This window comes from Micropterus salmoides, unplaced genomic scaffold, assembly GCF_014851395.1.
Source record: "Micropterus salmoides isolate LMB-PRFRI ecotype aquatic unplaced genomic scaffold, ASM1485139v1 Ms_hic_scaffold_9, whole genome shotgun sequence".
NCBI classification, from domain to species: domain Eukaryota; kingdom Metazoa; phylum Chordata; class Actinopteri; order Centrarchiformes; family Centrarchidae; genus Micropterus; species Micropterus salmoides.
The window spans coordinates 15,269,886-15,291,593 of NW_024044681.1; the positions used below are offsets into that span (position 1 = coordinate 15,269,886).

Below are 21,708 nucleotides of genomic sequence, written 5' to 3' on the forward strand. Positions count from 1 at the left end.
TTATATCATTGGATTATTATTGTTATGCATGAATGTCTAAGCAGCATTTTAAAGTTGCAGTTGGTCAAGAAGGAGGTGATTTTACCCCGGCTACCTTTTATACTAATAGGGATTTAGATGCATTCACAACAGTGAATAAGCTGATTATGTATTTTGTATGACAAAAAGTGATATTCCACAAAGCAGGCAGTAACTACAGCTGCCCTATGTAGTGAGTGCAATGTCCAATATTTCCCTCTGAAATTAAGTGATGTATAATGTAGGATAAAATGCAAATACTCGAGTAAAATACGAGCACCAGAGACTTTGTTACTTCACACCACTAATTTATTAAGAAGCCTACACAAATGACTTTACTATACTTGTGTGGGAATAGTGTGGGACAGCCTACCCTCGTGCCCCGCTGATGCCACTCAGGCTGGAATGCTGAAATAGCGCGTGAACTATCTTGCCGTTTGATTGAATGCTGTATCTTTGATGGTGACAAGCGGCTGCTGCTGTTGCTTGCGTGACTTGTAACGTACGTGACGCCGCACCATCTCCCTCCTCTCTCCTCCCTTTGTGCAGTTGACAAGCCCCTTCGCGAGCAGGACTGTAACACAGAGCGGTACGTTATACATATGTTACTGAAATACAAGAAAGCTGACATTTTATTTACTGAACAACTCTGCCACTGCTATCAGCCGGCGGATTGTGACCTCCGGAGCCCGGAGATGTCCGTCTCATTCATTGATTTTTAACTGGAGTCGCGTGCAGCTCGACGTGCAGCAGAGATGCTAGGCCTGTGAACTGCTGTTAGCTTGGTGGCTAATGTCGGTCATTTGACAGTGCAGGTACCAGTGGTGTGCAGGTATTTAGCTAGCTAGAAATAAAGAAGCTTATCTAACTTACGCTTTTACTCTCGTGACACAGTGACTTACGGGCTCCCTGCCGGCCAACCTGCCATATGGTTAACTTACTGGAGACACTTGCCCGCTCTCCACCTTGATAGCTAGCTAACGTTAATGCTAATCTTTTAGCAGGCTAGGGCAGGGAGATGCTGCTTTCACTGCTTTCATAAACCTCTTTGTCTGAGTCAAATGGCCGTTGCTGTAACTTATTCACTCCTAGAAGGAGACTAGACTTTTCAAATCAATTGTAGGTCGGACTCACAACTCAATTTCCCTGATTTAGTCTAAGGTGATGCTGATGGGTGAAGGGCAGTGACATCCCAAGTTGAGATGCTAAGTCAAGTGCAACATTTCATGATTTATCCTCATCAGGCTATGGGATTGGTGCCTTCTTATTTTTGTAAATGTATTTGTTGTAAAGATATATCTTTCTTTAACCTAAAGTATTTAAGGTTTACACAGGACACCCCAGTGACAAGACTTTGCAGGGTATCACATATGTTAGCACAGGGTTAATAGCTTAGTGTGTATGGTTTTTTTTTGTGTATGTGTTAACAGGCACTGCATATATGACATTAGTCCACTTCCTGTCCAAGTGCTTTTTCAATGACCACAGTGTGATGACTGGTTTCAGAGGGCTGCCCATGCGGGATATCCTGAATGATTCAGGGGAGCTAGAGCTGGACATGGGCCTTAAAACATGCCAGCGATAGACAGACATTTATTGTGTCAGAGCCAGTGCCGGGTGCTGAGAAACATCTGGGGCCCAAACATGCACAGGCGTGCAATGCTGTAAATGTGTTAGTCATATTATAATTGGAGTAAAAGGGAGCAGTTGTTTATAAAAGGTGAGGCTTCCCATAAACTTGATTGATCGAGCTTGAAGGAGATAAGTGGACATGTTGTACTAGTAATGCACTGAAGTAATCTCCCTGTGTTGCTTTCAGACTTTACAATATTAAACAGATGTGCTTTTTGACAAATGTAATTGGAGAAAAAATGCTCAATGTTCTGTTGTGTTATGTTATGTTAAACCACATTTTATCATACAGAAATATACATGAGAATACTGTAGAATAGTTGCAGTTCTTGTGACTCAAAAAATGTTCATTAAGAAATTGTAAACCCTGACGTTGCTATTCACTTGGTGAACTGCTCAAATTCCTGTTCTATCTACAACCAATATGCACATGTATGTTATCAATAGGCCTGTGCAACTTCTGTACCTTGATAACTGTTGTGCTATTGAAAAATGAAATCTACATGTGTTCTATTGTGGAAACAGACACGTCTTGCACAACTGGCTGTTCAGGAAAATGAAGGACAAAGCTGTGCACAGAGGGTTGAGAGCAGCCAATCCAGAGGGTTGGCAAAGAGTCTGCTTTGTGCTACAGTCTGTGGCCTTCATTGTTCTTTCTGAACCTGGCTTCTTCCACTTTGAAACATCAAGTTTGAATGACTATAATGTCAAAATCTAAAATGTCAAGTAGTTTGAAACAAAATGGGGATCGGGTAAGGAATCAGTGAATGTATTGACAATGTACTGGCAAACAGGATCCAGAATGAACCTTTTGGTCTACCGGCCAGTGGCTGGTAAACAAAAATAATTTACCGGGCAAAATATTTTTCTATGGGAAATAAACCTCAATATGATATAATGTACAGTGATAAAGTGTCTTTTGGAAGCATAGAGTACTTTTACTTTTTATACTCAAGGTATACAAACACATAATAATTATATTATATAGTTACTATGTTTTCCAACAAGTTAGGTTAGCACACCCACAGCCTAACTCTGCTGCATTACCGGCTGAGCCTCCTTTAAGGAACGTGACCTTTTGGGTAACCTGGGAATGTGTCTAGACTGGCAGGTTTGTTGTGGGAAGAGAGTGTCTGTCCCGGTGTGTGAGAGAGGTATCGGCACGATGCCACAGTCACAGAAATGTTTGTGTTTGCTGAAATTAACAGCTAATGACAAAGTGTGATAGCTGCGTACAAGCTGGCCTCTGTTCTGACGGGAATGCAAGTTTCAATGAGTGTGTGTGTGTGTGCAAGTGTTTAGCTCATGTAAGCCCATAACTTCATCAGATTTGTTCCATTGCTATCCATCAGTGACCTCCAGTTGGTTGCACTTTCTCTCCCCACACACATCACATCTGATCTGTCAGTTTACTTTTCTGCTTCAGTGGAGTTTACTGTGTCTTTCCCTCTGCTGTGTTACTGTGGGCTCTGGCTGTCCTAAAGCTGTAACACAGAGGGAAGACAGCAGGGATGTTATTTCCAGAGAGACTGTTGTAATTCTTTGTATTTTCTGACTTGTTCTTAGTCACAGCCTTGATTATCCCTTTCTCTTTGCAGATAATGGCTGTACCTCCCACCTACGTTGACCTTGGAAAGTCTGCCAAGGATGTTTTTACCAAGGGATATGGTAAGCACAGAGCAGCAACCATACTCCCTTATTTCATCAACATTTCAGCAGTATGATGAAGAGGGAAAGGCTTTAAATCATCATTAAACACTTGATAAAGCTCCTCAAGAGCCACAGAAGACATTATACAACTATTTACATAGGCCTGATGTGTAAAATCTGCGTGGTACACCTTTTTAGTGGAGGATACTTGCATGCTATTGTGTAGAATTTTTAAACCTCAATATGTCATGGGATTGCAAAACCCAGGTAAAACATAAAAGTTCTGGTGCCATGATGGAGACCATTGATAGCCTCTACTACTTCACTAGAGTAATACCTTGTTAGCACTAATGTTTCTGTAAATCAAGACATAAACTGTGAGGCATTTTATCGCATTAGCTTCGTTCTTTTAAGTTTTTCTCAGTTGCTTCATCAAAGAGGGCAGCTGTGGTAGAATTAGTTTCTAGTTTTATTTCCTTACCATTCTATTTACTATCATTTAAATACCTCATGCCAATGGAACAAATACTTAAATGTTTATCACTCAAGGACATTTCTTGCAACATTCGATGCTACTCTTTCACTCAGGGAATGAAAGCAACTGATTCAAACCAGTTCATGTACTGTTTATAGCTTACCGCTAGCTGAACACATGTTGAGGAGTAGTACAGAGCAGTTAAAGTGAATGTCGTTGGGTGTGTTTTGTGTATACACACAGCTTTGCTCCAAGGGTTACAGAATGATGTCCTTCATCTAGCATGAAGGCTGAATCACAAGCTCGCCAGTGACTGTAATTTATTACCGTGGCTTTAACTGCAGGTTTGTTAGGTGGTGGTCACATGGAACATTTGGATCACCTTCACAAAAAAGCTTTAAAACTAAGAGGAGTTGAGTAGTTGTGACGATTGTTCGTTCAGTGAGAACTGCAGCTTAGGATGAAGAGAGACAGTGTTAAGTGAAGGGGAGGCTGGGACGAGAGAGTACCAGGCCAGAAAGTACATGAACATGGAGGTCTAATGCTGGGTACAGCCAGGAATGGGGCTTTAGAGTTGAGCCAGAATCTGTTTAACCAACCCTCTAGCTATTATTCATAACTGACAGCACTAATGTTCTCACAGAATCTACATCAAATCAATACACACGTTCAGTCAGTGGATGACTTTAAATTTACTCTGGAGGCTGATTAATGGGTATCTCACAGACACTAATCAATTACTTGATTTAATGTGATAAATAGAATTAGAAAAAAATATAATTTTGCATGGTTAGGACTAATAGTTTTGGCATTAAAGTAGTATTTGTTTTTAAGAACTATCCCATTTTTGCCACTTTGATAATAAAATGTCTGATCCTTATTGCCATCCCATCATCATTTTGATTTTTTTATTTAATGCTGTGTGTTTCAGGCTTTGGGCTCATCAAGCTGGACTTGAAAACAAAGTCTGAGAATGGACTGGTAAGTCGTCACCAGTCACGATCACTTTCTCAGAGCTTTGTCAGAGCTACCACTCCAGCTGTCCTATCATAGCTTAAGAGGCTCCTGGCTGATAATTAAGTGGCTGTTTATCTGATCTCCTAAATGCTGCTAGGCCCCCTGGCCTCTGCTGCCTAATTGATGTGATCTTTATTTTTTAATGGTGTTTGAGAAAATGCTGTGTCAAAACAATCAAATACATGGACGTCTCAGTCTACTTAAGGTTTAATTTCAATTCATTTCTTGACTTTGTAAACTTTCAAACCCTTTCAGAATTTTAGATGAAGTTTATGCTTTAGAGTTGGAAACACCAAATCTAGGTTTTCAATTTTTGTTCATTTGTCAGCTGAATTTTTAAGAAATGTGTAGCATGGTAACATACCTGGTTGGTCAGTAGGAATCTGATACAAATACTATCACCCGCAGGAGTTCACCAGCACAGGCTCAGCCAACACTGAGACCAGCAAGGTCGCTGGATCCCTGGAGACCAAGTACAAGTGGGCGGAGCACGGCTTGACCTTCACAGAGAAGTGGAACACCGACAACACCCTGGGGACTGAGATCACCCTTGAAGACCAGGTTGGCTTAATAAATGTGTATTTGGGTTGCTTTTTGTAGTAACATATATTGCCTATATTCATTAAGGCCTGTCACTCAAGTAGTGTGTGTAATTTTCCTTGTAAATTGGACTGTAGTTTCAAGTAATGGTAAGTTTAATTAAACTTTCTTACCTTTTCCACAGTTGGCTAAAGGGCTGAAGCTGACGTTTGATTCCTCCTTCTCGCCAAACACTGGGTAAGAACTGCTGAGTGAGAAAGTATTTCTTCATGTGCTTTTAGAGCTACAGTGAAAAGGTACAAAAAGTTCATCGCTAAATATAATTTAAATGGCCTCATTTTACTTTTCCTGGGTCATTTTTTGCTCTTTGCCAATGTGAACAGGTAGCTGCATGTACATGAGGCAAAGACACGGGCAGAGACAGATGTTCAAAAAAAAAAAAAGTTTACTATTTAGCTAGCATACCTGATAAATACTTGATCAAGAAAGCTACCTGACAGTTTTCTAAAAAATGTTAAATTTTTACCTGCCAATTCAGTACTCTATAGTTACAAGGTAAAACTTGGATACACAAAAAATATTTAGCTAACATACATTAAGGTAAAATGAGTCTGTTTAAAATCAAAGCAGTGGTGAGGTACAGCGGTTAAATGCACAACTGCTGACTAACTTTAGCTGCTACAGTGTGGGTAATGGTGCCAGTTGAAGTCATGAAGGAACCCTGCTCTTAAAAGTGTGTAAATAAATAAAGGCCCATTGCAAGTAGCACTAGTATTAAGCCCCTTTTCCACTGCACAGTACCAGCTCGACTCGGCTCACCTTTGTTTGGTTTTCCATTGCGGAAAAGTTGTACCTGTACCTGCTTCCAGGTACTTTTTTTTCATATCACCTCCATCGAGGTTCCAAGCGAGCTGAGGGATACTAAAATGTGACGTGAAAACACAGCAGACCGCTGATTGTTCAGAGAGAATATTCACTATTCACTGCATCATCATTGCGTGTGCCAGACAGAGGCCAGCAACATAAAGTTTTATATTTTACAGTTTTCGTATGTAATTTCATCACTAAATCCACTTCTGAGAAGTTTTGAGGTGAGAAATCAGCTGTGTAGATTTCGAATATTGACAGTTTTAAGAGTAAAAGTGATGGTGAAACAAAAATGTGCTTGAAAGTTTTCGGAGTTGAGGAGCTCCGCAAGTGGCGGCGGGAGAAGCCTGCGCCAACCCGCGGGAGGAGCTGGCAAGGCCGGCCAGCCGCCCGCTCACAGAGCCCTCTGCTCCCACCGTCACACAGACCGCTGCAGCAACAATGGCAGAGGAAAACACAGCTGGAAGGTTTTCATACCGCTTATCTGTCTTTACATTCTGAGTAATGTTGAAACTTTTTAACTTAAATCAAGAGAAAGCTGTGTGGATCGCTGGTGTGTGTGTCGCATCGAACCTTATGTTGCGGCAGTTGTGTGTGGCGTCGCTATGACGACCAGCTACTTTGAGGGGTACTGTCTCTGGGTACTGTCTGCAATGGAAAACGGAGCACGGCCAAGTCGAGTTGAGGCGAGGCGAGTTGAGCTGGTACTGGAAATGGAAAAGCGACATTTCTGTCACACTGTCTCTAAAAATGGCTCTTATGTGTGACTTAATGGTCAGTCTCTAGCCCTGATAAACCGCACTGTCACAGCAGTGAGATGTTTCTACCTTGGAAGTGTTTGCTTTTGACATTAACAACCTGCTCTCTCTCCCCACAAATCCTGCCAGCAAGAAGAGCGGCAAGGTCAAGACAGGCTACAAGTGCGACCACATCAACCTTGGCTGTGACGTCAACTACGACATCAATGGTACAGCCGTCCACGGTGCAGCAGTGGTGGGCTACGAGGGCTGGCTGGCCGGCTACCAGATGACCTTCGAGGCTGGCAGGAACAGGGTCACCCAGAGCAACTTTGCGGTTGGATACAAGACTGACGAGTTCCAGCTCCATACGAATGTGTAAGAGTACATGAAGCAGCACATGGTCATGAGTACTATGCTAGCATACACACTTCAGAAACACACATACAATTCTAATGTATCACTGAACCAATGTGGCTTCTCCTCATCTTTGTATATTATTTGTTAGAATAACATTATAAATAGTCATGGCATACAATAATCATATAAGTGCTGTTAAGTTAAGCTAGTAAGGAAAGTGAAAGTATACTGCCCTGATTTTGAATCTAAAGTTGAGCTAGTGGGGAAAAGACATCAGGAAAAGCAGCTATGTTTCTAAATAAGCATGTATACTTAGTTTTCAGTTTGATTCTAAGCTAACTATGCATAAAACCATACATTCTGATATTAGGTTAGTGTTTGTTTCCTGTGGTACTTGAACGTAAGTCACAGGCTAAAGGTTTTAGCAACAAGTGAAACAACGGAGTCCAGACAACAAGTGTTGTAGTACTCGAGACCGGTCTTGGTCTCAACTGGTCTCTCTCCCACAAATCGACATTAAAACACCCACATACAAACACTAATAGCTGAAATCAATGTTAGCATCTTTATTCAACACTGCTTTTCCATGCTTATGATCGCGGGGAGGGGGGACAGTCGCTAACGGGAAAAACACATGTTTAATTAGGGTTATTGGTTGCATTCAAAGCAGTATGTTTTCCATCCAGTCAAAGTTAGGATGTTAACAAATAAATCAGAAAATGCAAAAGTAATTTATTCCCAAAGTTATGGCCTTACATTTTCGCCTCAGCTCGTTTGGAACCTCGACGGAGGTGATACAAAAAAAGTACAGGTACAACTTTTTCACAATGGAAAACCAAACAAAGGTGAGTCGAGTCCCACAAACCACTTTTTGATGGCCTTGGTCTCATCTTGAACTCGATTGCATTTGTACTCGGTCTCGGGACATTGAGGACTCTGGATTTTATTTCAAGACAGGTCAAGACCAACTTTGGGAATAAATTGCTTTTGCATTTTCTGATTTATTTGTTAAAATCCTATCTTTGACTGGATGGAAAACACATTGCTTTGAATGCAACCAATAACCCTAATTAAACATGTGGTTTTCCCCGTTAACGACTGTCCCCCCTCCCCGCGATCTTAAGCATGGAAAAGCAGTGTTGAATAAAGATGCTTACGTAGATTTCAGCTATTAGTGTTTGTATGTGGGTGTTTTAATAGGAATGTGGATCTTTCAGATCAATTTGAGAAGTACCTATGATCACGTTTCACATTTTACCGTGTGTCATGTAATGTGGGGAACTGGTCTTGGTCTTGACTCGGTCTTGGTCTCGACTTGTCCTCAGCCCATAAAAGTTATGGTCTTGTCTTGGTCTCAAACTCTGGTCTTGGTGTTGACTTGGTCTCGGATTGGGCAGTCTTGACTACAACACTACAGACAACTGACTTTGACTAGAAACAAGTCTTCAAACTGTTTTTGTTTGTCTGACCACTTTGTCGCCCATTTGGCTGTCTGCAAGTTATTTTTACACCCAGGTGAAGGGATTTACTATATTGCAAGTGAGCTGAAGTGAGTGGTTGGCAGGCTTAAAGGGCCTCAGTGAAAAGGTGGAGTGAGGGCAGTGTTGGGGGGAGAGAGAGAACGAGAGAGGGAGGGACGGACAGGGCACAGCATTAGTCTTGTTTCCTGCTGTGCCCCTGGCCAAGCCTGTCTGTTTCAGTCTGCAGCTGAAGCGGTTATGTGAGGTCAGACAAAGTGTAATGTAGGCTTTACATCAGTGATAGTGCTCCCATTTGAGGAGCACTTTCACAGACACGCAAGACACCAAGTAAGGCATTCGCATTGTTTACAACACACAGAACAATAATTTATCCCTTTGAGGGGAAAATATCACCTATATGGAAACGGTATTTTGTTGCATTTACTTTTGTTTCAATATTCTATTTTCCCTCAGAAATGATGGAACTGAATTCGGTGGTTCCATCTACCAGAAGGTGAATGACCAGCTGGAGACAGCCGTCAACCTGGCCTGGACTGCCGGAAACAGCAACACCCGCTTTGGCATTGCTGCCAAGTATCAGATTGATCCTGATGCATCTTTCTCTGTGAGTAGTGTGTAACCTGTTGTTGTTGTTGTTGTTGTAGTAGTAGTAGTAGTAGTAGTATAGTAACATTCTGCATAATTACTTTATTGATCCCTGGTAGGAATTTGCAAGTAATTTATTATACAACAGAAGGCATATTTCCTGTATTATTATTAGTTTTTGTTTTTGTTGTTTATAAGCTAGAAAAGAAAAAGTCAAAAATAAAAATCAGACATTCTGGGTGTCAACGATATGAACGAAGACGCACCACGAAATAGTCATTATGTTGCTCCATTCAAATCTTTGCTGCATGCCTTGTTTGACCAACTTGGAAGGATGGATGCCAGTCTGTGTCAATACAAGACGTTTAGTGGGCCATGAGAGAAGCCTCATCCAAGCCAAAATGGCCAATGGGAGGAGTGTGTCTGCTACAGACAGGCTAATTTAGTCCTGTCAATCACATTAGTCCTTAAATCCCACTTGCAGCAGAGCCAGTTAGTGTGCATGGTTGTTTGTTAGTGGAATTATATGTATTTTCTAACAATTATTGCATGCCATTACACGTAACAAGTTTATAACGTGACCAACATGCTATTCTGAATTGAAACTGTCAGTGGTGGCACTTCTTTGAATTATAGCATCATCAGCATTCATTTATTATGAATCGCAGTTCAGGTGTTTTATGGAGCAGGTAATAAATTATCCAGAATTGGCCTGATGAAGTTATCTGTTAGTAATGTGGTGTTATCTGTGAGATTTTCATCTGTGGTTCCCACACAGGCCAAGGTGAACAACTCCAGCCTTGTTGGTCTGGGCTACACTCAGACTCTGAAGCCAGGTGAGTGAAATCTAATATAACTTCAAGTGCCTATATGGGCTGAAACACTGACCATGTTTACAAAGCTTTAGAGTACACCTTGATCAGATTATGGCTCCCTAGCAGAGTTTTGTGGCTCATTTTGATATACATAAACTATTTGAGAAAGCATGCTACTAATCATAATTCTACATTTATGCGCAGATGAAAATAGAACAGTTATTAGAAGAGTTGTGATGGCTTATGGCTTTATAGCCAACAAATACAATTTCTCAAAGGTGAACAACAGTAGCGACACTAGAGAAAGATGGGGTTTGAGGTTGAATGCTGGGGAGAAACTGAATTGATTGAGTTTAGAGGTTAGATCTTTGATAAAGCATAATAGTTCAGTGAGTAACCTGTGAAATCCAAATACTGTTTCATGCAGTTTGGAGGATTAAGTAGCAAACAAATTTATAAATTTAATTTACACCCTATAAATTGCCTTGTCTGTGCACTGCGTATCTTATCGTGTATGTGTATGGGTCTGTTTCTGCAGGCATCAAGCTGACACTCTCTGCACTCCTGGATGGCAAGAACATCAACGCTGGTGGCCACAAACTTGGTCTCGGCCTCGAGTTCCAGGCATAGGAGGGGGAGGCAGACGCTCCTCCAGTCCTCGTTCCACACACGCATTCCCCACAAAAAAAAAAAATCAAAATCCTTTTATTGATTAGCTAGTTCTCACAAAAATCCCTCTTTCCCCTAGACATGCTACAGCTGGAATCAAGACAGCATAAAGGTCAAATCGTTCTTGCAACGATCTACCACTTTTAAAGGACCACATTAAGGGAAAACTATATTTTCAAAATAAAGAGCCAAATTCAGAACAAAACTATAACCATGTAACAGAAAGTTTTTTTTCTTGAATTGTGTAGCTTGCAAGGGAAAGTAGCCTGGAGTGCATTCATGTTGGCCTCACTCTTTGTCACTTCACTACATTCATGCACAATGCTTTAATTTGTGTGTGTCTCTGCTTTCCAATGCAGATAAAAGGGAAAGTAAAAACTACATCAGCCCAAAACACAGAAAGGGCCCTACACAGTCAGCGTACAGTTGATTAGTTACACCACCAGATGGTGCTGTTGCATAGCGCCACTAAGCACTCCTTGGTCAAAAGTTGTAATAGTGAAATAACAGTTTTATTTTCACACTTCTGCACTGGAGAGCTCTTGTGTCTGTCTTGATATATTAGACATTGGGAAGGGTTAGTTGTCCCTGATGTAAGCAGCTGTCAGTAGCTCTAAGAGGCACGACACCCCAATGTGTACATTCTGTGTTTTCGTCTCACTTGTTATTTGTGTCTGTGCATTTGGTGTGAAACATGTCTTTTGTTACATATAGCAAAAAGAATATTATTTTATTGACAGTCTTGCATAGTTTTATCCACATGTGATAGCTTACGAAGGCAAAGACGTGGCAATTCTTCCTGGTCGAGCTAACGAAAGGAAACTTATCAGGCACTCTGAATGAAGAAAATGATGAAAATAAATAAATACAGTGGACAAGAAATGGTAGTCTTCCATAACTGGTTATGGGAATCATGCATAGTGTACTTGACAGTATTGTTGTTCCCTGAATTAAATAAAGAACATCTTGAACCAGTTTCTGATTGTATATTTCTTATGCAATTTGTCACATCACATCTTGTGATAATTACACCATACCGCAATTGCCCAGGCCTGAGGCCACCTGTTAAATTTGTCAAATTAAAGTCCAAAACCAAAAGATTTACAATGGCATGAAATAAACCCAGCAAATTTTAACATATTTTCTTGGCAAATGACTGGAAAGATAAGTGGATTGGATGTAAGGAGATCATTTGAATGTGTTTGAAGATATTTCAGAATTTCTGTCCTGTCCTGGGCCTTGGTCAAGAGGATTACAACATCACTACTTCCCACAAATCCTAAAGGGAAACCCCGTTGTTCAATGCAATGAGTTTGCAGTGTTTTTCTGAAGCACTATGCCCCCAAATCTAACACATACGTTATAACATTTGCATAAGATTTCTGTCAAGGAGTTGGACATCACTGGGGTGTAATTGACCCCAAACATAAGTACCGTCATTTGTATAACTGCCATGAAATAGTTCCTCTTTCGGTGTAATAACAATGCTTTATGGTAATTTCCATATTTTTGCACCTCTACCCAGGACCGTTTGTACCAAAATTACAGAGCTGGGGAGAGAGAGTAATATTCTGAGAAAACAGTCGTAAATTTACGAGAAAAAAACTGATATTATCTGAGATTAAAGTGGCAAAATTGTGAAGAAGAAAGAAATTATATTCTTTGAGATTAAAGTTGTACATTTATGAGAAACGTCATTAATTCATTCAGTCATCAATAACACAAGACAAGAGTGAGTCAGTGCAGACAGAGGAGAGTGAGCTTTCAGACAGATAGGCAGATATGGGGGATCGCATCAATGCCACTTGAAAGCATGTGTCACATCTTAATCATTTATAAATGTCTGCAGTTCTTCCCCAATTTTCTTTTATGATATTGGTCAGAAGAAGTGTCTCAAGATGTATCTTGGTGAAAGTAGCTCATGTTGTTATTAACGTATGTATGACCTGTTTTTAAGAGAATAGTGCCCTTAATAACAAATACACCTGAAAAATAGTGTTTTCTGATTTTTTTCTCACAAATTATGACCATTATAATCTCAGAAAATATTGGTTTTTTTTGTAAATGTGTAAGTTTTTTTTGTCTCGTATCGTAATCTCTGAGAATACCAACATTTTCTTTCTCTTAAATGTAGGCAATTCAATTTTTTTTTCTGGAAATAACACTCCCTTCCCGTTTAACCTACAATGACCCTAATGGTGTCATAGATTTGTGACCAATGGAAGGATAAACACTGTTCCAAATATTTGCTTTTTAAAGGTCAGAAGAAAGGTAAAAAAGAAAAATATTGATTTATTTTGTGATTATTATTATTCCACATACAGCAGTGGGGGTTGTGGTCCCCAAATAATGAGGCTGTCAAAGAATTATATAAATATTTTATTTATAGGCCTTAACCAGTTCATGAACAAGTACAGCAGGAATTTGAAGGGTGAATGACTCAGACCAGTCAGACCTCATTCTTTTTATATCTCAGACCCACACAAACATTCACTCACTCTCTTTCTCTCTCTCACACACGCGCACTGACATCTTGCACGTAGCCATGCTAAACCACGCCTCTTCAGTCAGTTACGCATCAACATGGCGACGTGCGGGAAGATGGTGCGAACCAGGAGAAATGTTTGTGCTCTTTTTGTGGTGGTTTTTCTCCAGCTGTTTGCCAGCGGCTGCCTGTCAGCTCCTCTTAACAACAATACGGAAAGTATGTTATACTACTGTTTGAGATTATGACTGTTTTAAACCAACCAACAGGACTGCTTGTTAGCTAGTCCGTGTAAGGTAACGTTAAGCTAGCTAACGTAGCTAGTGGTCTAGTACGTCAGGCTTTCAACCGCAGGTCAGGTGAGAGGGACGGTGACGATCCGTCGGTTTGGGCTGTACGTCATAAAATAGTATTTTAATTGAAGTACTTATCTAATAGATAAAACGTTGTTTTGTCTAGCTCCATAGTCTACAGAGACATTAAGTTAGGGTCATAACAAGCGAAACCGGAAACAGAAGTAATATTTTTCTGATCAAACCTCCAGCTCGACAAATTTACAAGCAGCGCAAACTTATATTTCATATAACATAACGTGATGTTTAGTTCGACCAGTTAACTTTAACATCTGTTATCTGCTAAACCATGTCAACGTTGCATTAGATAAGTTAGTCAGCTCTGTGGTTCCTCCCGGGGGATTCCTGAGCAACAGTGATTTGTGGTTGTCAGATAAATTGACTTGGTCCAGGTGTCCATGTCATATATCTGAGCTGTTAATTGACCCCCTGTCAGTCCAGTAACTCCACTGCTCATTAAACAAAAACCTTTTGAAGTTCACAGTCAAGGAACTGGAGACCACAGTAAAGTCTGTAGCATTGCTTTCAACGGTAGGCTCTGTCTTGCATAAATGGACTTTGACTGTCTGAAGTTTATTGGCTTAAATCTGTTGAGGTAAGGTCAGAGTTGTTGATTTCTTAGACTGTGCCCTTTCAAATGGACATTACATGTCATGTTACTGCATGTTTTGGCAGCTGTCAGGTTGCAGCATTGTGCAAATCTCTGGACTAGGCTGTATCTTGATCATAATATCACTGAAACAGCATATTTTTATAACACAAATATTAATGAATAGGCTATTTTCTCTGGAAATTGTTTACGTGAAATGTGTATCCAGAATGATCAAACGCATCATAAAATTTGTCAAAGTCTTGTGATCTGACTTTAAAAATGGAGCTCTTCCCTACAATATCCCCATGTAGCCTGGAATTAATTGGTTTAATCTGAATAAAACTGACCCAAGAGCCAAAAGAGTGCACATTTCTCAAGAGGCGAGGATGATCCCCCATTATGTGTTTGAGATGTGTGTTTTTATTATAAACCTACTTCAATATTAAAACATTTGTCAAGAATGACACAGCTCCTTAATCTTAAAGGCTGAATATCCTACATGCTGTTTCCTGCTGCTACAAAGATCTCCTGTTTAGTGATTATTTATGCTGGCCAGGGCCCATATGTATGAATAGTCCCTTTCTTCTCTGAGGGACGTCTTACCCCGTGCTTCAAGTCCCTAGTGTTCTCCTCCTGTCCCTTCCTAAGCAACTCCTCCTAGTCCCACAGGATGAAATAATGTTGACACTTGTTGCTTAAATGGTGTCATTGATTCAGGAAGGCAGGGCAGATGCATGAGTCTGAGTTCAGCTCTCATTTAAAGACTGATTTAGCTGTGTGATTCTGGAAAAATAAAAATTCCTTCGCTTTTTATTAAGGAACTGAAAGGTTATGTCATACTGCAACCTTTATAAACTTAATTAGGCTAACATGGATGTATATTCAACCAGCCTGTTAAAATATCTGTCGTAATGGAAATGTATTCAATACTGTGAACTACACCACATTAAAGGCTTTATAACAGTAGGGTAATACACAATAACACATCACATGGAGTCTTTAAACCATATGATCAAGTTATTCAACATATAAAGAAAACCGTTCAATCATATATTCTTGAATTCCTATAATGACATTTTACTCTATTACATTTATTTCACAGCTATATTTAGTAGTTACTGCCCAGATCAATATTTTAAAACATTTGGTCATCTTTATGAAATAACTATAAAAATAATAGTAATAAATCAGTACTAATAATCCAATAATGTATAAAAAAATACAACTCTAAATGGGGACAGTTTGCATAATGAGTATGTTTACTGTGATACTCTTGTGAAGGTTAGATGCTTTGATGGGTGGAGCCAGATTCAATCTCACAGTTGAAGCTTCGCAGCAAAACAAGGGTCATGCCATTTTGGCGATATGGGGTGCTCAACGTCGGATTTTACATAGAACTACCAGTTTTCTCCCATTAAGTTAATATATAGCCTGTTACAATATCATTTTCAACATATAATGCTGTAAATAAACAGGTTAAAAAAAGCTTATAATAAATGATTTTAAAGTGCGTGAATAAATCCAAAATTACCCTTAATGAAGGGGGCCAGTGCGCATTTGTAGGCATAGCGTGTGAGACGGAGCCCCAGCTTCACCGGTGTTGTACCATGTTGTCTCCACCCTGCGGGACGTTTGGATTATTTATCACCATTGATGAACCAATGACTAATGAAGAGATATTTCTTCATAAGATTAAAGCAAAGCTACCCTGTGTACCTTGCCCCAACGCTCGCAATCACCGCGCACAAACACACACTGATTTGACTATCAGTCAACTATAGGCAAGACTTGACAATTCTGACTGGAGTATGTAAATCCTTAGTTGGGGACACCCATAGATACTCTTAAAGGGTAACTTCAGTATTTTCAACCTGGACCATGTTTTTGTGTCTATGTGAATAATTGGGACAACATTTTTTGAAATTGGTCCAGTGTTGAGTGAGCACGCTGCAGTTGGCAGCAGCCAAACAGGGCTGCACCGGAATCCTTGCGGGCTATTGCACACCTTCAATGTACGTCAACTAAAGAGCTTGTTTTTGCTGTGTGTGTTTGACAACATTATGGAAAGAATCCGTATAGAGAGATCTTTTTTTAAGAGAAGAGATCATTTTTGTTTAACCAAAACAGTCACTGTATTGCTCTCAAAAACTTTAATTTTGCTCTCTGATCTACTGCTGCCTTGGTCATATTTGTGTTAATTCTGTGACCAGTAACTCCCGTGTTCTGAACAAGCAAGCTAATTATGTAACATTAGGCTAACTTTATTAACATAAAATATTTTCCCAAGTTCACAATTTCAGCTTACCACAACCACCCCAGTCTTTTTACCTTTGCAAAGTAGTTACAAGAACTGTCCTCCAGCCACCCGGAGCGAGGAGATAAAATCAATGTTGTGTTTTTGATTTGCAGTCTCTTGAAATTACATCATACTTTTCAATCATGATCATCCCTGCATGATATTTGTATGGAGGCAGGCAAAATGAATCTGGCGCTATGATCAGTTGAAATCTTGTTCTTTTGCTTTCTGGGAAGCAAGTCTGTAGGTCTAGGTTTACTCATTGTAGCAGTAGTGGTCAGTCAAACATCCCACCTTGATTGAAAATAAATATTTTCTTTAGTGTAAAAACATTTCAAATTAATATGTTCAATGTTTTTAAGGAATATTTTATCAACCTTATATACCTAACATAATGTTTTGCATTGTTATTCCCTCTTACCTGTCAGTCAAAGTGAATAAGGAGAGCAACGTATCTCAAAATCTCAATTTGACCAGTGTGAACAATGAAACAGAACCTTTGTCAACTAAACCAACTCCAGTGGCTTTGACGGATCCCAAGAACCCTGTAACATCTGCTGGCAATAACTCCACAACAACAGAAGCTGAGGCTCCTAATGATAACCTTACAACACCCATTCAAACAAAAAGGCTTACAGAGAACATCCATCCAGTAGATCCACATGCAGTGGCCGTTTTTGATGACTCTGGTAAGCATCACAACTTTAAAAACACAACAACAAAGGATATACCAGAAGAACCAAGTAAAGTGCAGGCGTCAGATAAACCTGCTGCTCCTAAAACCACCTCCACAGAAGCTCCCACCATCCGTGTCACAACCCCTGAACCAACCAAACCTGTAACGGAAGAAGTAGAGGCACCTGACTCTGAATTCAAACCCTCCAACACACCAAACCCACCCCCAGTGCAGAACACTGAAGCAGACACTCTGCAGACAACTGACGAAGGACTGAAATCTCCCTTCGACGAGGACTATTACAATAATGACAACGGTGACAACGGTGACAACGGTGACAACGGTGACAGCGATGATCCCTACGAGGAAGGTAATGACAGTGACGACACATTTGGCAATGATGACTTCAAAGACCAGACTGTGGCAAGTCCTCAGCAGCCAGATGGGATGGAGAGGACCCGTTTAAAGGGAGCAGAGACCTACAACACAGAGGATGAGGACTCCCACTTCTTCTTTCATCTGGTCATCCTAGCTTTCCTCGTGGCAATTGTTTACATCACCTATCACAACAAGAGGAAGGTGAGTAGTGGTCGACCTCTGCCAATATTTAGATAACAGGGCGGTTGATGGCTGAAATATAATTCCAGTGTTTCCCCTACAGGGTTGAAGTCCACCCACCATAGTCTCACAAAATCCTGTGGGAAATTCTGATATCAAAACAAAGAATAGTCATGTATAATTACATTATTCTATGCAGAGTACAGTGCCCGCCCCCCCAACAGCTGTAGAAATTGCCTCCTCAGAATTTGTGGGATTTGAAAATGCAATTAACTGTAAAACACGGAATATCATGGAATCTGTTAAAATTTATAAAAATCAGGAGATTCCCTAACATTGCCATTGGGCTACAGTTTGTCAGAAGTGGCGTCATTCAACTACATTATTCTCTACAGTATAACAATACATATTTAACACTAGCTGGTTATGGTGTTAAGAGTAGATTATAGGGGTGGGAGAAATAATTGATTCTTAGATGCATTGCGATGCGAACGTGGAAGATTATGAATCAATTAACAAATGTCTAAAAATCGATTTATTTAAATGTTAATTGATGACGTAATGTTGACGGAACGCAAATGGCGGAACTGGCAGAAGTGCAGCGCCCGGACCGTCTGTGGAGCGCACACAACAGAGAGACCGTAGCTGTTTCTCAATACCGAGTTCGCCAAGTTCGGACTGCTGTACTTTAAAGCTCGGACTTGGCAAGTTCGGCTTGCTTTTTGGCGGCGAAATGCATTCTGGGATATCTGGCGATCCGACGTCCACACAAGTCACCACCGATATGCAATGCTTCGTTAATGGACACTGGCTCAAACGTACACTTATCCAATTTTGACATTTTATTTTATTTTTCTGATTCAAACTCCTCTGTACAATACATAGTCAATCTATTAATCTTGCTTGGAAAATTCTTTATTCATAAATCAAAATTTATGAAGAACAAACCTCTTTTCAATGTTTTTAAATTTGACTTAAAAAATTATATAGTCTGGATTAAAGGGTAAATCAGCATCAAAATGTACAACATTTATCTAATATAACTTTATAATTAATTTAACTGATATTTATTGTTTGACACTCTGGCTGTATACTTTATTTTTGTTGTTTATAATTGTTTTTTCTTCCTTATGAAAACGTGAACTGTAACTATATAATTCCTGTAATAAAAAAAACAAAAAAAAACGGGCGGAACGAGAACACATCCGGGTATTTGACTGTACTTGGCTGTATGCGGACTTTTGAATTGGAACAGTACTTTGGCTGCGACTGATGACGTTTCACAAGAATACAAGATCGGACAAGAACGCAGATTGAGAAACAGCCCAGTGTTCCTCCTGTATTCGGCACAGCACCGCTACGAAATGAATAACCACCCTACTAAAATGTCACCCAGTCATTAGTATCAGTGCACAAGTAATTATTTTAACTATGTGGAAAGCGTCCTTGGGTCCTGCAAAAGGCGCTAAAATATTTATTTATTAATGTAACGTTAGCTAAATTATTAATGTAGTAATTAATTAATTAATTGTAACAACCTTAGACTAAACTGGTGTACAGCTCTGTCCTGTATACATACTGTACATCCTGATTATTACATTTCAGTTTTCAGAGGAGTCTGACAACTGGTTGTTAAAGAAATGAGGGACCATGGAGATGAGGTTAATAAAGTAATTTTTAAATTAGAGATGCAAACTAGTCCTTTTAAGCTAATTAGAAGATGTTTCTTTTGGATTTTAATGCTCAAATTAAATGCTTAGTAATTATTCAGGGATCCTGTAAAGAAAAAATGATGCATCAAGATGCATCGATAATCGTTTTATAATTGAATCGCAGCCCTCTGAATCGTAATCGAATCGTGAGGTGCCCAGAGATTCCCACCCCTAGTAGATTAGCTGGCATTCAGGATGGGAGAAACATTATAACCTTAGCACTGCATTGTTCTAACAAGATGTCTGGTGGTTTGTTTTAGCCATGTGTAAAATATATATGATTGTATGAAGCATATGATCAGTATTCATGTGAAGAAAACCTCATGAAATCTTCTATATTAAGCTGGCCCCCAATGTAAATTTGGTTTATACAGCTCAAGTAAGGATTCCCATTATGTAGTCTTTCATCTTTTCTGCTAGCCTGTAAGAAATGATTGATTTTACTTGATCAGCACTTGTACATCTATCAGATTAATTTGATTTCTGTCTGCATTTTGCTTCTTTTCAGATCTTCCTACTGGCTCAGAGCCGGCGCTGGAAGGACGGCCTGTGCTCCCGCAACAGTGTGGAGTATCACCGCCTGGACCAAAACGTCAACGAGGCCATGCCGTCCCTCAAGATGACCCGAGACTACATCTTTTGATCAACGTTCAGAAGAACAGTATGTCCAGATCTGCACAGAGCCAGTTGGCCTTCCTGCCTGAACGGTCGCGTTGTCGAGATGCTGTGCTTTGTGAAGCTTGATGCTTTCTCTTGCTTTAAAGGCCAACTGGTTTGATCTTTGGGATATCATTGTTTTTTCAGTTTTATTTTGTCTGCGTAAAGAGATTTTTACTGTTTATCTATTATATTATTTCCTGTTATTTGTCATTTTGTTTCTAAATTAATACCATCTTGGAATTTAATATTTTGGTGTGTTAGGGGTCTTATATCTGTATTTTTTGGGAGTGTTTCAGCCTTATAGTCCCTCTACACCTGTTTTTGTTTTGCCTCTGGCATATGGTTTTAATATGTTTAATACTCACTTTAAGAGTAGGAAGAATTACATGTTAATGCAACTTAGGTAATTACAACAGTGATTATTTACCCCAAGATTAATAAATATTCTCTCTCAGCAGTTAGCCAAGATATACACTGACACAAAAAGAATTTTACTTTTTCGGTGAGGGGTCTGTTCATGCGTTAAAGCCATTTAATGAAGACAGATACTGTACATTGTTCAGGTTACAATGTACTAATCTAATGTACTAGTCTAAGTATGGGAGACGCCTGTATTGCCTAACTTTGTTTTTGTTCTTCAGTTTATATTTTACTTGTCTTAAATGGTACCTCTTGTACTGCCCAGATTTTGCTATACAGAAATCCTGGGGCTGGCCCTCTTTGTTTTATGACTTCGGTGAAGTCTCTCTCAATCGTTTTTGGTCTTCATTGGCAAAATGTAATTGCTGTGTTTCCTCATGCTCATACAGAACGTAAAATGTTTTTGTTACCTCCTGTCAGAGTACAGTTTGATAGACTGGTTCATCACATATTTTGTGTGGCCTGATGTTCATATGAGCACCACACCTTTCCCACAAAACCAAAAATAGAACACATTGTTATTTTTTTCTCACCCATGACTCTTGACTGTTCATCACAGCCACATGTTGTTTTTCTTTCTGTCGCTGTCTCATGCCTTCATTTGTAATGCCATTACTGCCACATGAATCCACATCTTCGTTATCAATCTTTTATCACCACCTGCCAGTTTTTTCAGCTGTCTTGTATGTAAACAAGGTGCACAGTGGGTAGATGGATAATGCGATTTGCACTATGCCATTCTGTCATGCTAGCTAGAATGTGAGGGGAGGAGGTTTCCTGTGTAAATGTGATTGATCAACACTGCTCTTGCAATCAACAGTAGAAATCGTACAATCTCTTTTTTTTGTCAATAAAGCACAAATTGTATACAGTCACCTGCCTTTAATTTGTTTGATTGATGCTTTTGTTTGACCTGCTCATATGATAAATCTCAGATCCTCTTCTTTTGACAGATTTTTTTGAGTCAGATTAAGAAAGTATTTACATCACAGAGACTGCTATCTGTCTCATTTTGCAGTAAATGCCCAGCTTAACTGTGTTGGCATCGCTATCAGACTGGACACTTTGCTTGCTAGACAGTGACTTTGATCTCCTTTGATCGTAATAGGC

General features: G+C 39.7%; 2 protein-coding genes across 3 annotated transcripts; both read left to right on the forward strand.

Moving 5' to 3' along the window:
- Positions 1 to 475: 475 nt before the first annotated feature.
- vdac1 (voltage-dependent anion channel 1) lies at positions 476 to 11,822 on the forward strand. The gene is made up of 9 exons (XM_038708837.1): positions 476 to 607; positions 3,249 to 3,318; positions 4,707 to 4,756; positions 5,201 to 5,353; positions 5,517 to 5,569; positions 7,087 to 7,314; positions 9,231 to 9,381; positions 10,141 to 10,198; positions 10,716 to 11,822. Exons 2-9 carry the CDS (start codon positions 3,252 to 3,254, stop codon positions 10,805 to 10,807), a joined length of 852 nt encoding a protein of 283 aa, XP_038564765.1. The 5' UTR covers positions 476 to 607; positions 3,249 to 3,251; the 3' UTR covers positions 10,808 to 11,822.
- A 1,571-nt stretch (positions 11,823 to 13,393) lies between these two features.
- Positions 13,394 to 21,473, forward strand: cunh5orf15 (chromosome unknown C5orf15 homolog). 2 transcript variants are annotated; one of them, XM_038708143.1, is made up of 3 exons: positions 13,394 to 13,550; positions 17,001 to 17,827; positions 20,027 to 21,473. In XM_038708143.1, the coding sequence occupies exons 1-3, from the start codon at positions 13,430 to 13,432 to the stop codon at positions 20,159 to 20,161; spliced, it is 1,083 nt and encodes a 360-aa protein (XP_038564071.1). In that variant the 5' UTR covers positions 13,394 to 13,429; the 3' UTR covers positions 20,162 to 21,473. The 2 variants fall into 2 exon arrangements, with proteins under 2 accessions (XP_038564071.1, XP_038564070.1); XM_038708142.1 differs by having other exon boundaries at positions 13,399 to 13,550; positions 16,995 to 17,827.
- Positions 21,474 to 21,708: the final 235 nt, after the last annotated feature.